A 17,480-nucleotide genomic window follows, 5' to 3' on the forward strand; every position below is an offset into this window, starting at 1 on the left:
ATGTATAGGACGTAGAACAGATCAGTGTTATCGGTCATCTTCTGCTCTGGTCTGCTCGATCACAGACCAGAGCAGAAGACGCCGGGAGCCGGAAGCAGGAAGGTGATGGGACCTCCATGCGGCGTTCTGAATGATTGAAATCATTCATTGAAATCATTCATTGAAATCGCGTACTGCCGCAGATGCCGGGATCTGTATTGATCCCGGCATCTGAGGGGTTAATGGCGGACGCCCGCGATATCGCGGGCGTCGGCCATTGCCGACGGGTCCGTTGCCCGCGGTTATGCCCAGGACGTAAATATATGTCCTGGTGCGTTAAGTACCACAGCACCAGGACGTACATTTACGTCCTGCATCCTTAAGGGGTTAAAAAAAGACAGTTGATCACATGGTTTGGCAGCCATATTGGATTGCACAATTTTACATACATCAAAAGAATTTTAAATTAGCACACATGTCCACTATCACTTCCTCTTCCATCACAGAAATCATGTGCTATAACCGGACTTTGCTTTTTTGGCCACCTTTATTGCTGCTATATTTAACTTTTCTGTTATCTTGACATAGAGCATATCATCTGAAAAATCCAATTTGTAGACCTTAATAGATGGATCTTCGTGGTAAATGATTGACTTCAAAGTCAACTCTAATTGGCCATTGCCAATAATTGTGTCAGAAAGGGAGCCTATTTAAAGGATATGCATCAAGTATTTTTGTTTTTGGTACTTTTGTTTGATTTAATGTAAGTGTGTACCGTGTTTGCTAAATTATAAAACAATGTTTTTTTCAGGAAAAAACTCCTAAAAAAACGACCTTGTTATAAAATCGAGGTCGTTTTACAATCTGGGGTCAGGGGTTGTGTCGGTTGGTAAAATGCAGCAATTAACTTATCTTGCTGGGGCCTTGTCCAGCTCCAGTATTGCTCTTCCATATTGGCATAGCCCCTGGCTCCCAGGCACACCTTCCAGGTATACTGGTACATAAAAAAGGGCCTCCCTTCCCATTTCACATCCAATTTCTTCTATTTCCTGTTCATTCAGTGAACAAGAAAGGGAGGGGATTGGATATGAAATGGAAATGATTGGATTGAAATGAGGGAACAGACTGAAATGGGGAGGAATGGATATGAAATAAGGGTAGTAGCAGTCTTACATTCAGGCTTTTGTTTTTTTCTTTCAATAAGTTTCAAAGTTAGGTGCATCTTATAATTAGGGGCATTCTAAAAAAAAAAAAAAAAATGCAAATACTGTATATACCGGTATAAATAATGTTATGTTACATGATGCTTTTAAAAAATGTTGATAAGAAATACTTTCACTGGGAGCTGACATGTCACAGGCGCAGATGCTATACGACACACAAAGGACAGAAGAGAGAGGGTTGGGAGGCGTCGCTAGCTCTTATGCTGGGAGTTGCACATGCTCTGTGACTTGCTCATGTCATAGTGCATAGGTAAAGGAAAGTGGGAACCATCATGCTGGAGACCAGAAGCCACTAATGTGGACACACAAATGTTGACTTGTGGCAGAGATTTCTGTCAAGCACATCTTGGCAGATAGCTAAAGAAGAATGGACATACCTCCAACTCTCCAGGGATATTCCTTAAAGGGGTATTCCAGGAAAAAACTTATATATATATATATATCTCAACTGGCTCCAGAAAGTTAAACAGATTTGTAAATTACTTCTATTAAAAAATCTTAATCCTTTCCATAATTATCAGCTGCTGAAGCTGAGTTGTTGTTTTCTGTCTGGCAACAGTGCTCTCTGCTGACATCTCTGCTTGTCTCGGGAACTGCACAGAGAAGAAGAGGTTTGCTATGGGGATTTGCTTCTAAACTGGGTGGTTCCCGAGACACGTGTCATCAGAGAGCACTTAGACAGAAAAGAACAACTCAACTGCAGAAGCTCATAAGTACTGAAAGGATTAAGATTTTTTAATAGAAGTGATTTACAAATCTGTTTAACTTTCTGTAGCCAGTTGATTATATATATATATATATATATATATATATATATATATATATATAAAGTTTTTTCCTGGATAACCCCTTTAATGTCCCAGTATCTTCAATGAGGTTCAATTCAGGATTCTTGTAATTTGCCTATATGATCCTTGAACAGGACACCTGTGGGGCCAATTTAACTCCTGTCCCGACCCAATATGTACAGTTAAAGGGGTACTCCAGTGAAAACATTTTTTCTTTTAAAGTTATAATAATAAAGTTATAATAATTGATGACATCACGAGCACAGTTCTCTCTGCTGACGTTATAATAGTAAAGTCTTTATTTATTGTTGTCCTTAGTGGGATTTGAACCTAAGGCCCCAGCACTGCAAGGCAGCAGTGCTAACCACTAAGCCACCATGCTGCCCTTAGCATACATCTGCCAAAATGGACAGAGATGTCAGCAGAGAGCACTGTGCTTGTGATGTCATCAGTGTTCCAAAAAGAAAGGAATGTCCTCTGTAGCATTCAGCAGCTAATAAGTACTGGAAGGATTAAGATTTTTTAAATAGAAGTCATTTACAAATATGTTTAACTTTCTGCCACCAGTTGATTTAAAAGAAAAAAGGTTTTCACCAGAGTACCCCTTTAAGGCATGGGTCAGCATGGATTGCATGTTAGTGATAAATAGAATATTACTGGAACAAAAAAAGTAAGCTGAAGATAAGAGTAAGATGTGGTCAGCACCAACAGAGGATTTGGTGGCACTTAAGGTCCTACTCAGCATTGTGAACACAGCTGTGATGTTCTGTTCACCAGACCTATATATATATATATATATACACACATACAGCAGCAGTCATACCCTTAGAACTTAAATGAGAAACAACCAATTCCAATGAGGATAGGTGCAAAACTGTTGAGCTCAGGTGAAGGGAGGGAATGGGGAAAAAGGCAGAAAAATGTCACAGCCAAAATGTCATGGCATGCTGGAAGCTGGTAGTTTTGCACCAAAATGGCCTTGCATACTTAGTGTCCCCTCCTTTTGCACACAGACAAATGAATGGAGGTATGAGGTCACAAGCAGGTAGAGAGGCGAGGCAATATTTGCTGCAGACACATTACAGTTTGCTGCCCCTCAACAGATTTTCATGCTAGCTCCCTTTCAATGGGAAATATGAAAAATATTTTACCTGAAAACATTTCCAAAATATATTACAATTGTAAAAATCATTGTTTATTTCTAATATTTTTATCCCTCCCATTAATTAAGCATCAATTATATTTTAAATGGAAATGTTATATTTGATAGGGGTGATAGGTGTGATATCTTTATCAGTGATCCTGTGGAAAGTCTCTATGGCAAGATGTGTCTTTTTGCTGATGACACAAAGATTTGTATCAGAGTTGATGTTTCTGGAGGAATATACTAAATGGAAAAGGATTTAGGTAAACAAGAGGAATGGTCAGATTACAGAATGTGTGATACGGTTCTAACTAGAGATGAGCGAACTTACAGTAAATTCGATTCGTCACAAACTTCTCAGCTCGGCAGTTGATGACTTTTCCTGCATAAATTAGTTCAGCTTTCCGTTGCTCCGGTGGGCTGGAAAAGGTGGATACAGTCCTAGGAGACTCTTTCCTAGGCCTGTATCCACCTTTTCCTGCCCACGGGAGCACCTGAAGGCTGAACTAATTTACGCAGGAAAAGTCATCAACTGCCGAGCCGAGAAGTTCGTGACAAATCGAATTTACTGTAAGTTCGCTCATCTCTAGTTCTAACCTTAGTAAATAAAAAGAGAAAAATTCAGGGGTCATCCTTCAAAAGACTTAAAGGTAGGAAGACAATGTAATAGAGCAGCAGGAAACGCTAGCAGAATGCTTGGATGTATAGGAAGAGGTATAAGCAGTAGAAAGAGAGAAGTACTCATGCCGCTGTACAGAACACTGGTGAGACCTCACTTGGAGTATTGTGCGCAGTACTGGAGACCGTATCTCCAGAAGGATATAGATATTCTAGAGAGAGTTCAGAGAAGAGCTACTAAACTAATACATGGATTGCAGGATAAAACTTACCAGGAAAGGTTATAGTTTGGAAGAAAGAAGAGACAGAGGGGATATGATAGAGACTTTTAAATACATAAAGGAAATCAACACAGTAAAGGAAGAGAACATATTTAAAAGAAGAAAAACTACCACAAGAGGACATAGTTTTCAATTAGAGGGGCAAAGGTTTCTGCAGTAATATCAGGAAGTATTACTTTACTGAGAGAGTAGTGGATGCATGGAATAGACTTCCTGCAAAAGTGGTCGCTGCAAATACAGTGAAGGAGTTTAAACATGCATGGGATAGGTATAACACTATCCTTCATATAAGATAGGGAAAGGTATTAGGCTATCCTTCATTTAAGATAGGGACAAAGTCTATTCATAGTAGTGAGAAATAATGGGTATATTAGATGGGCCACATAGTTCTTATCTGCTGACACATTCTATGTTTCTATGTCTTTAGAATGGTACTTTTAGAGCCAGTCCTTCTGAGACACTACCGAAGCATCTTCTCAACATGTCAGTTAAAGGGGAACTCCGGTGGAAAACTTTATATATTTATTAACCGATGCCAGAAAGTTAAACAGATTTGTAAATTTACTAAAATATAAATTGTAATACTAGCGCTGGAATGGTTCCCCTGAAAGGCTGCCTTGATACACAAATGTGGATCCTGGTTAATATCCACCAAAAAGTTACAAGCTAATTGAAAAATAAATATGTGTATCGGCGCACTGACAAGAGAAATATAACAGGTGGGTTGAGGTACTTACTGAGAAAAAAGGGGACACTGTGGAAAACGTCCTGTGATAGTTACATTTTTTCTTTGCCGATGATGTAACTTCTTATGATACAAACTAGTGGGCACGTAGTTACTGATGATTAGTGCTAGTGAGGGATACTTCGGGACAGTGCTCACTGTGTACACTGTAATAAAAATCGATGTTATAAGTTAATATGCAGATAGTGCTTGTATTGTCCCCTATTCCACACTCCGTATGTTTGAATGGTAAGAAGGCACCACCCCGTAATTGAACATATGAAACCTCAGGAACTGCCTGTAAATACTGTGCCGGCATCAATTAAACACAGACAGATGAGCGGATATTAACTGAACATCACTCATACTCCCTAATATGTATTATACTCTCAGGTTCACTACTAAGGTGAGTCCTATTAGTTCAATAACCGCAATACAAATATCCACATGTAAGTTGTAGCAATACTAGCTCTTTTTCCTCCCTACGGGGTACCTGGTTCCTGTAGCTCTTGTTCACGGTCCTGGAATTAACCAGTTGTTCCGCAGTGGTAGAGTTCCGGGGAATGGTAGAAGATGTCCTAATGGCGAGATCCAAGATAAACTATCCGCATATTAACTTATAACATCGATTTTTATTACAGTGTACACAGTGAGCACTGTCCCGAAGTATCCCTCACTAGCGCTAATCATCAGTAACTACGTGCCCACTAGTTTGTATCATAAGAAGTTACATCATCGGCAAAGAAAAAGTGTAACTATCACAGGACGTTTTCCACAGTGTCCCCTTTTTTCTCAGTAAGTACCTCAACCCACCTGTTATATTTCTCTTGTCAGTGCGCCGATACACATATTTATTTTTCAGTTAGATTTGTAAATGACTTCTATTAAAAAATATTAATCCTTCCAGTACTTATTAGCAGCTGAATACTACAGAGGGAATTATTTTATTTTTGGAACACAGAGCTCTCTGCTGACATCTCTGTCCATTTTAGGAACTGTCCAGAGCAGCATATCTTTGCTATGGGAATTTTCTACAACTCTGGACAGTTCTTAAAATTGACAGAGATGTCAGCAGAGAGCACTGTGCTCATGATTCAGCAGAGCTCTGTGTTAAAAAAAAAAAAGAATTTCCTCTGTAGTATTCAGCAGCTAATAAGTGCTGGAAGGATTAATATTTTTTAATAGAAGTAATTTACATATCTGTTTAACTTTCTGGCATCAGTTGATTTAAAAAAAAAAAAAAGTTTTCCACTGGAGTACCCTTTAATTTTAGAAACATAGAAACAACCCATGTTTTCTGCAAACTAACAATCTACATAAAACTACCTACACCAATATTTCTCATAAAAAGATTCCTTGAATCGTAAAAGGAGTTATCTGGTCTAAAAAAAAAAAAACACATGTCCCCTATCTGCCGGATAGGGGATGTGTCAGATAGCGGGGGATTCAACCGCTGGGACCTCCCCGCGATCTCCTGCCCGGTGGTCCACATAATTGAAGTGTGTTGACCACGGCACAAAGCAGTGGCCCACACTCTATACATCTCTATGGGAAAGCCGGAGATACAGCGTTCATGTACCTCTGGCTCTCCCATAGAAATGCATAGAGGGGCGTGTTGGCCAGCACTTTGTGCCGTGGTCGACACACTTCAGTTATGCGGAGAGCTGGGATGCCGGGCAGGAGATTGCAGTTAGGGGATACATTTTAAGCGTTAAGATTTTGGGATCTATTGGAGAAAATGTTGGAACAAGATAAAAAAAAAAACAAAAAAAAAAGGTAAATATCACTTTTACAATCTGCTGGAATAGCAACCAAGCCTTAGCATGGTAATTATAATAATAAGGCCAAGCCAGGACACCAGCAGCTCACCACAACCAGTACTAGTACTGCATACTGTATTCCAGAATTTCCAAGAAGGTATGGCTCTCTGCTAGAACTTACCTGCTGAAAGTGATATATAAAACGTTTACCTTATTTTTTAAAGGGGTACTCCACCCCTAGACATCTTATCCTCTATCCAAAGGATAGGGGATAAGATGTCTGATCGCGGGGGTCCTGCAGCTGGGGACCCCCGCATTCTACCATGCGGCACCCACCTGTAACGGCTTCCGGAACCGCTGGATGCCCTCAGGCTAATACCATCCCGACCACGGGGACGTAAGATTGTGACGTCACGACTCGGCCCCCGTGTGACGTCACACCCCGTCCCCTCAATGCAAGTCTATGGGAGGGGGCATGACAGCTGTCCAGGGGCGGAGTACCCCTTTAAGTATGATTTCCCCTGATTAATTTTTAGGTCCATCATTTATTATTAATTTTTGAGAAGACACACCCCTTGGCTGGTCATCTAAAGAGGTTTGTCTTGTATTTTGGTCAGTACTTGGTGAGTATTTTTAGCCAAATCCAGGAGTGGGTTCAAACAAATAAAATGCTAATCTTTCTAGAAACACTATAAACATTTTATTAATAGAATATGCCATCACTCAGGTATAGCCTACATTCAGGCACCCAGGTGAATGGGGGGGGGGGGGGGGCTGCAGTTTTCTGAACAACTGGAGGGTCTGATCTCAGAATAAGGAGAAGCCACAGAGGCTGGATGCCCACCAATCAAGTGGTGGCACTTTTATTTAAAGGGGTTTCCCATTTTATATAAACATTTTTACATTTGTTATATTATATTTAAAATAAATATACATTTTCTGTACAAGCAAAACATGCCCAATCCTCTCCTTAGATTTATAAGCAAATGGCAGGCAAGTCTCATAGTAAATGAAGCCCTATTACATGGTCTATCGGCCTCACATCCCATATTACATGGGGAAATGTGCATCCCACAAGCCATGATCGCTGGCACTATAATACAGGGTGATTGTCAGGATGAAAATAAAGTAATCCATCAGGATCTGAAATGCCATTTCAAAAGTGACAACCATTATCTTTATGTTGCCACTTTTGCAAGAATAGTCATTGCTAAACATTACAAAAATACCAAGACCTGTGAGTAAAAATAACTACTAAACTTTAGATTTACAAATAGATGGAAAATGAAGCATTTTAGGCATATTCACAGGATTATGAGATGTAAATTGGCCAACAGCTGCATAGGTTTAATCGGAAAGGTGGTCATCCTTTGAAGTTACCATAATAGCTGAGCAAGAACCCAGGATACGAGAAGGCCCCAGGGGCTTTTATTGCAGGTCTTGCATAGCATAATAAATACTAAACATGCACCTTGGCTGTGAAAAGCAAGGTCACTCTTGTTACCTAAGGTTAATTTTCCATACAAATAAGCAAAGGTTCACACAAATGCAAGGGTTGATTGTGTAATAAGAGCCTGGTTTAAAATTTTGCACAGGAGCCCAGGACCTTTAAAGGTGTACTACACCCCTAGACATCTTATCCCCTATCCAAAGGATAGGGATAAGATGGCTGATCGTGGGGGTCCTGCCGCTGGGAACCCCCCGCGATCTCTCCTGCAGCACCCTGTGTCATCTGCTGCACGGAGTGAACTTCGCTCCGTGCCTGATGATGGGCGCCACGCTCCCTCCCATAGACTTTCATTGAGGGGGTGGGGCATGACATCATGAAGGGCAGGGCCATGACATCACGATACTCCGGCCCCTGTATCGCCCGTCATCAGGTACAAAGCGAAGTTCACTCCGTGCAGCAGATGACACAGGGTGCTTCAGGAGAGATCGCGGGGGTTTCCAGCTGCAGGACCCCCGTGATCAGGCATCTTATTTCCTATCCTTTGGATAGGGGATAAAATGTCTAGGGGCTAAGTAGCCCTTTAAGTTAACTATGAAATGTATGAATTTTTTTGTGCTTATTCTCCAACTACTTTAATAAATGTTGTGCTCTGGATACCAACATCGCATAAATATGGTGCAGCACTGAATAATAATTCAAGCAGAAGTCCAAGAAAATCGTGGCGTGTCAGTGTTCTACTTTAAAATAAAAGCAACCAACGTATGACAAGCAGACTTGCCGAAACATGATCAATGTAAACAATATCATAAAGACTTTAGCAACAAGATTGCTTCTTTCATTTTTTAAAGGGCCTCTCAAAAATGAAAGAAGCAATCTGATTGGTTGCTATGGGTAACTGGTCAACTGATTTACTTTTCCTCTACACAGGTTTTGATAAATCTCCCCCAAAGACTTCATAAATAATGTTCAGAGTGACAGTTTGTTGGCAAATATTTCATGCACAATAACAGAGACAACAACGAAAAACAGCTTAAGCATTTCTTATCTGCAAGTACTTTATGAATATCAGACACAGGACAGTGGATTTCCTGCATTTATTGTATTACTATCCTCTCAAGTAAAACAGTTTTGCATATTGTTTAATGCACCCTTATGTGCATACAAGGGCTATTGGTGTGGCCCCCAAACCCCCGGGTCTTGCATACTGGTGAAAGCTGTCTGTCAGTGTAAGCCAAAGTCCTGCAGCTTACCCTGACAGGAGAGCATGACCTCTGCCCTCACGCAGTATAGGCATGATGACGTCACTCATCAGACGTGCAATGTGGAGGAAGAAGGACAGGGCTGGGCTGTGCACACCTGATCACTGCGTTGGACTGTAGGTGAGTATCTGTGTTTGTTTTTTTTACTTTTTTTCAACTGGCAAAAGGGTAGGGGGGACTATGTTCTGGCAAACTACCTGGCTTGCTCCATAACTGGCTACCTGCATACCTGGCTACCTACGTACCTGGCTAACTCCATACCTGGCTACCTATATAACTGGATAACTCTGTACCTAGCTACCTATATAACTGGCTAACTATGTACCTGGCTACCAATATAACTTGCTAACTACATACCTGACTAACTCAATTACTACTTACATAACTGGCTGCATATATACCTGACTGCCAAACCTCTTGGCTACTTAACTACCTACCTGAGTGTTTTCCAACCAGGGTGCCTCCAGAATTTGCAACACTTCCACTTCCACTATGCCCTGACAGACAGAGGCTGTCTGGGCATGCTGGGAGTTGTAGTAGTTGTAGTTTTGCAACAGCTGCATGCTCCCTGGTTGGGAAACCGTGACCTAACTACATATTTGGCTACCTAGCTACATACCTGGCTACCTAACTACCTACAGCAGGGTTTACCAACCAGGATGCTTCCAGAAGTTGCAAAACTACAACTCCCAGCATGTCGAAACAAAATAGAGATTGAATTCAGTGGAAGCTAAACATTCGCACTGCTGCTCCATTTACTCGGATACAAGGCACTTCCATTCTTGTGATGGTTGGGTCCCAGTAGCTGGACCTCCACCGATCAGCTAGTTGTGAGCTATTTATGTGCAGAAGAGATAACTTTTAATCTTCAGATAATTTCTTTAAGCCATTTAAACACTGGCATTTAAAGAAATATTTAAAACAATGTGTTATATCATAACACATTTTAGCAATCTGACACACTGTGATGTATTTAGTCATTCCCATCTGTGTTACAATGCCAATTTTTTTTTCAGTTAAATGGGCACTCTCATTAAAAAAATTTTTTGCTATTGCACTCCTTATGGTAAATGAAAAATATTTCTAATATATTTTGTTTAAAAAAATGAAGTTTTCTATGTTTTATTTGTGCTTAAAAAAGCTCAAGAGCACATTTTCCCCCAACTCATACACAGACTTTGGACCAAAGACCGAACACAGGAAGTGCCGCCTGGAGTGCTGAGGGGGGTCCAGCCAACAGCATATGGCAGTCATGTGTAAGAGGAGCTATGATTGGATGAGGCTGCACTCCAGGCGGCACTTCCTGTGTTCGGACTTTGGTCCAAAGTCTGTGTATGAGTTGGGGGAAAATGTGCTCTTGAGCTTTTTTAAGCACAAATAAAACATAGAAAACTTCATTTAAAAAAAAAAAAAGTATATTAGGAATATTTTTCATTTACCATAAGGAGTGCAATAGTAAAAATTTGTTTTAATGAGAATGCCCATTTAAGCTCATGGACAGTGATGTGTCTCTTTCCTGCTGGAATCATGGAATCTGAGAATTATTTACATGATTAAACCCATATTGATCATGATCTAGGGCTACTCCGCTGGAAACATCTTATCCCCTATCCAAAAGCTGGGGACCCCCACAATCTTCACAGGGGCACCCCCCCCTGCCATTCGGTGTACGAAGCAAACTCTCCTCCATGCCCGATGACTGGCGATGCAAGCCACCACGTCATGTCTATGGGAGGAAGCGTGATGGCTATGAATGGAGGGGGCGTGGGGTGATGTCATGAATGCGGAAGCTGCAACAAAATGGCGGGGTCCCCAGCGGCAGGACCTCCGCGACCTATCATCTTATCCCTTATCCAAAGGACAGGGGATAAGATGTTTCCAATGGAGTTCTCCTTTAAGACTGGGGCCACAAAAAAATAATTTCTTGGTGAGAATTTCTTTTGAAATCATGTAAGCAGTGCTTGCATTATAATTATTAATGTCTTATACAAATATTAGGGTTAAATGGGTATTCCAGTATCCTACTTATTTTTTCGTATTTAGTTTATTATTTAATTTAAATAATATTCACCTACCCTGGTTTTTGCAACTCCTGTTCCAGCACCTTCCAGTCTACCCCTCGTCACTTGTTGCTGCTTCCAATATGAGTCTTTTCAGTGATTGGCTAAGCAGGCAGGTCCTGCTAGGAAGACTCTTTTTGGAAGTAGCAACAAGTGGTTACAAGGTGCTGAAGGAAATGGGCTAGGTGAGGATCAATGCTTTAAGTTTTTAGCGAGGCTACCGCAAAATATAGAGTTTAGAATATCTAAATACCTCTTTAGGGTGTATTTACACAGAGTATCCTGCGCATATTTGATGCGCAGGATTTAAAGCTGCAGATTTCAATGTAAACTAGACAAAATAACAAATCATGTCTGCAGCTTCAAATCCTGTGCATCAAATATGCGCAGGATACCGTGTGTGTGATTAGACCCTAAAAGTAATCCTTACTGCAATATTCAATCTATAAAGAGTTCCAGGTTTCACCTGCACAGTTTTATTTAGTTAATAATGAGCTCTAAATATGTGTGGGGAACCTTTTCCAAAGTCATTATTAATTTTACATGTAAGAAAATAAATGGCAGGTTTGCTGGTGGAAGAGGACCATTTGCTGTTTTTTACATTACAGCCCTCAGAAAGAAATATTTACACCAAATGCAATATATACTGTATCTTTCAGCCCACAAATCATGTGTGAAGATGCAGTGAGAAAATAATAAAACATGATGGGTTTGGAATTCCGTAGATGGCAAGCGACTAAACATTACATAAAAACTTAGGGACTACTGGAAAGGGAGAATGTATTCCATTCAAATAACAGTAATACTACACAAAAGGCTTAATTTTTTATACAAACACGCTTTAGTGCGTGCTTATTATACTATTAAGACTCCAAGAATATTGGAGAATTACTTAACATTATGTATAATACTGTATGTAATATAAAAAAACATTTCAAAGCATAAAATGTACAACATTAAGGCAGCTAAAAACAAGTACAATATGTAGAAGTGTCTTCTCTCACAGAAAACAAAACTATCATGTTACAGTTTTGATTTTTCATAAACATTTATCTGAAAAACTGTAACATCCCAAAAAAAAAATTCTTTAAAACTTACAAAAATATTAAAAATTAAAATATTGGTTTACAGTTTGGATCCGGCCTCCAGTAGCTGGTCCAGCCATATATAAAATAAACATTTGTGCAAAAGTGCAAAGTTCCAGACACTGATTTAGCAGCACAGATGGAGATGGACCTCTGTTTTCATGAGTTATGAGTGTCTATAGGCACAAAGGGAGTTGGTAGGCTGAGGCAGAGGAACCATATTAAATATTTGTTTCATCTTTCTTCCAGTTGTTTGGGTATCCAGGTCTTTGGTAATTTGGATTTGTACGCTGCATATGTTCCATCGGAACCGCAACATCATCAGGATGATGAGGTGCTTTGTTTAGTTCAACCACTCGAGGTACCACCACAGACCAGCGATCTACAAAGGGTTAAGATTGATAGATTGGTTCATAGAAGTATCAATAATTATTTAGGATATACAGTGGGGGGAAAAAAGGTTTAAGTCAGCCACCAATTAAGTTCTCCCACTTAAAAAGATGAGAGAGGCCTGTAATTTTCATCACAGATATACCTCAACTATGAAAGACAGAATGAGAAAAAAAATCCATAAAATCACATTGTCTGATTTTTAAAGAATTTATTTGCAAATTATGGTGGAAACTAAGTATTTTGTCAATAGCAAAAGTTCATCTCAATACTTTGTTATATACCCTTTGCTGGCAATGACAGAGGTCAAACGTTTTCTTTAAATCTTCACAAGGTTATCACACACTGTTGCTGGTATTTTGGCCCATTCCTCCATGCAGATCTCCTCTAGAGCAGTGATGTTTTGGGGCTGTCACTGGGCAACACAGACTTTTAACTCCCTCCAAAGGTTTTCTATGGGGTTGAGATCTGCAGACTGGCTAGGCCAGTCCAGGACCTTGAAATGCTTCTTACGAAGCCACTCCTTCATTGCCCGGGTGGTGTGTTTGGGATCATTGTCATGTTGAAAGATCCAGACATGTTTCATCTTCAATACCCCTGCTGATGGAAGGAGGTTTTCACTCAAAATCTCACCATACATGGCCCCATTCATTCTTTCCTTTACACTGATCTGTCGTCCTGGTCCCTTAGCAGAAAAATAGACCCAAAGTATGATGTTTCCACCCCCATGCTTCACAGTAGGTATGGTGTTCTTTAGATGCAACTCCGCATTCTTACTCCTCCGAACATGACGAGTTGAGTTTTTACCAAAAAGTTCTACTTTGGTTTCATCTGACCATATGACATTCTCCCAATACTCTTCTGGATCATCCATATGCTCTCTAGCAAACTTCAGGTGGGCCCAGACATGTACTGACTTAAGCAGGGGGGCACGTCTGGCACTGCATGATTTGAGTCCCTGGCGAAGTAGTGTGTTACTAATGGTAGCCTTTGTTACTTTGGTCCCAACTCTCTGCAGGTCATTCACTAGGTCACCCCATGTGGTTCTGGGATTTTTGCTCACCGTTCTTGTTATCATTTTGACACCACGGGGTGAGATCTTGCGTGGTGCCCCAGATAGAGGGAGATTATCAGTGGTCTTGGATGTCTTCCATTTTCTAATTATTGCTCCCACAGTTGATTTATTTACACCAAGCTGTTTGCCTATTGAAGATTCAGTCTACAATTTTGTTTCTGGTGTCCTTTAACAGCTCTTTGGTCTTGGCCATAGTAGAGTTTGGAGTGTGACTGTTTGAGGTTGTGGACAGGTGTCTTTTATACTGATAAGTTCAAACAGGTGCCATTAATACAGGTAACGAGTGGAGGACAGAGGAGAATCTTGAAGAAGAAGTTACAGGTCTGTGAGAGCCAGAAATCTTGCTTGTTTGTAGGTGACCAAATACTTATTTTCCACCATAATTTGCAAATAAATTCTTTAAAAAACAGACAATGGTAACGAGTGGAGGACAGAGGAGAATCTTGAAGAAGAAGTTACAGGTCTGTGAGAGCCAGAAATCTTGCTTGTTTGTAGGTGACCAAATACTTATTTTCCACCATAATTTGCAAATAAATTCTTTAAAAAACAGACAATGTGATTTTATGGATTTTTTTTTCTCATTATGTCTCTCATAGTTGAGGTATACCTATGATGAAAATTACAGGTCTCTCTCATCTTATTAAGTGGGAGAACTTGCACAATTGGTGGCTGATTAAATACTTTTTTGCCTCACTTTATTAGTCACTTATACACATGGTACAGAACATGCACAACTTACAAAAGTATACATATTTTTAATCTAAATAAAATTATCCAATAAGGTCTTTGGCTAAATTCAAAATTCTCTCTGTTTCATTGAAGAGCCAGTGCACTGTGAAACCACAGATAGCAAGCTAGCATTCAAATGTTGTGGTGCACTGGTGCCCATGGGAACCCAAAGGCCTTTCTGCAAGCCTTATTCAGCTGAACGGCATAGTTGCAGAAATTTCTGTTGTATGCAAACATACCCATAAAGTAAATGGGTATATTTGCATACAAATAAATCGCCTAGATTTAAAATATTTTTTTTTTACTTATCAGAGCCAAATACATGAAACAGTCATCCTATTCACCCACACTAAACCCAATACACTGGGTTATAGTGTGGGTGAAGAGGAGACCGATGAGGGGTCACTGACTCCTATACGTACTGTACCTGCAAACTGGAGATCTGTCCCTCCAAAGATCTTCTTCCATCTTCCGTGAATTGCGCACTGGAGGTGGGCCAGCCTGCTCGATTTGAATATTCGTTGTGCCGACTGAGTGCTCACATGACTGGCGACAATGACTATTGGACAGATCTCCAGGATCCAGGTACAAATAGCAGTCAGTGACCCCAAATTGATCTCCTGTTCACCCACACTATAACCCAGTGTATTATTTTTTTGTACATCTTTATGTGGCCAGCCATCTTGCTTTTTAAGAACATTCAGAGATATGGTTTACAACATGCCCCATGGACAAAGATACAATGGGCTGGCAGACAAGGGGCAAAAAAAAAAAAAAAAAAGGGGGAGCAGTATAGCTCCTAATTCACACTTGGTCAATATCACAAGTGGATAAGGGGCAAAAATAAAATAAAGTACAAATAAAAAAAAAAGGGGGGCAGTATAGCTCCTAATTCACACCTGGTGAATATTACAAGCGGATAAGGGGCATTAAAAAAAAAAAAAAAGGGCAGTATAACTCCTAATCCACACCTTTCAATATCACAAGCGGATAAGAGACAAAGAAAAAAAAAAAGAAATCAAAAATAATTTTTTTAATTTATTTTTTTGCCCCTTATCCGCTTGTGAGATTGACTAAGTGTGAATTAGGAGCGATACTGCTCGTTACATTGACCAGGTGTAAATGTAGGAGTGTTGGCCCAGGAACAATACAGGAAGTGATGTGCACAAGAGGGAGGAGTTCTATATCCATTTGTATATTTATTCGGCATAAGATATTTGTCTGCAGCAGACCTTGAAAAAGGCTACACAGCCGAAACGCGTCGGTCCATGTTTTTAACTTGATTTGTTACCCTGATGCTTTAAATGAAGATGAAATAAAGCTCGTGTTTTTAGACACATTGATGTGTCTGGAAGTGCTGAGGGATTCCTGCTCCAAGTGAGCAAACCTTTTTTCCATTCCGGACCTTGTCTACGGCAGCAACGGCCTGGCAGCACCTGGAACAATCAGGAATCATGAATTCCTGTTTTTTGTTAACTTAATAGTAGCCTGATTAAAAGGTTGTGTCTGATTTTTACCAACAGAAATTTCTGAGCCGTGTCAAGGAGGTTTAAATGTTCTTTCATTCAGGAAATTGATATAAGACGATCTCATTGGTTATTCTGTGGACTTGATCCATCAATCTATAACATAGCAGCTGCTGAGGACTGGCTCCCCTAAATCCCCATCATGGTGATCCCTCTAAAAGGCCCTGCTTCTTCTACCACCATCAACTATTCCTTTTTGGACACACAAAATGATATCATACATTAAACTGTATACACATTTTTTATTTATTATAGAAAACATTTTTACACAATTTTACAAGAATTTAGTACATAATACAAAATGTAAATGATAACCCTAAAGAGGCCATTGCCATGAACTCTATTAGGATGCTAAAGGGCTCATCCATTAAACGCTGTATATGCATTAACGCTCAGTAAATTTTTGAGCCAAGTTGTACTGTTGTCAGTGAAATGTTTGATGGATCATTTACTCTTAGAATTAAAACATGCTATTAGCAATAGAACTAATCCATTAAGCATACCAAAGTCACAGTATGCTAATAAAGTGATGGCCTCACGAGCATAAAAAGGGGGCATAGCAAGTTATGAAAATCTCTATCCTTGTTCAATATAATGTATCTACTGAATATGTAATAAAAATAAACCTACCTCTCCGTAGATGCCTCACTGTTTGTGAAAAACCATAATATTGATAAGTATCGTACTTTCCAGGGTCTTCATTAATGATGCCCAGATTCTGATTCCAATGAGACCAATTCACTTCATCAACCCTAAGGTGAACACAAAACCATGTTATAAAGACAGCACACAAAATAAACAGGATGGTACGGAGTAAACTTTCACATAACATGATGTACAGTATGCAGACCGTTTGTTTTTTTTAATACAGTCTACTAATAAATACATGCTAGAACAAATGCTACACTACATGTTTGTGTCTTTTATTATATTTTTTCCCAACATGCTAATTTTTTTTCTGTAATGCTTGATGTAAATCTATTCTGATATTATAGTAGAAGGGACAGCAAATGATCCTTGATGGTTATACAGATACAAATAATTCTATATATAAAGATGTAGCATAGCTGAGTTTGTTAAATGTGGCATTGCCTTTAGCATAACTCATTATATCACACTGTGTTATCCATTGCTTTACTTGACACTGTAGGCAATTCTATACATTACCTAAACTGTGATTCAGCAATGCAACACAGTCATAAGAAAGCAAATTTATGTCCTTTCATTGCCTTTGCAATAAAGAGGGGTTTCTGGGTATTTACTATTGGTATTTAATTGATTAGGTCCGACTCTTAGCACTCTCACTGATCGAATGACCATTGTTTACACAGACACTATAAACATACAGCTGTGGCTATGCCTGGCCCTGCATTTCAGTATTGAAAGGGA

General features: G+C 39.7%; 1 protein-coding gene across 1 annotated transcript in view; it reads right to left on the reverse strand.

The window, feature by feature from the left end:
- Positions 1-10,745: 10,745 nt before the first annotated feature.
- TRPV4 (transient receptor potential cation channel subfamily V member 4) overlaps positions 10,746-17,480 on the reverse strand; it is a 121,311-nt gene continuing 114,576 nt past the window's right edge. Inside the window, exons 15-16 of the mRNA XM_056528863.1 lie at positions 16,722-16,843; positions 10,746-12,753 (exon numbers count right to left, since the gene is read on the reverse strand). Of these exons, the coding sequence (XP_056384838.1) occupies positions 12,593-12,753; positions 16,722-16,843 (283 nt within the window). The 3' untranslated portion in view covers positions 10,746-12,592. The remainder of the gene's footprint in view (positions 12,754-16,721; positions 16,844-17,480) is intronic.

The sequence above is a fragment of the Hyla sarda genome, chromosome 1 (assembly GCF_029499605.1).
Source record: "Hyla sarda isolate aHylSar1 chromosome 1, aHylSar1.hap1, whole genome shotgun sequence".
NCBI lineage: Eukaryota > Metazoa > Chordata > Amphibia > Anura > Hylidae > Hyla > Hyla sarda.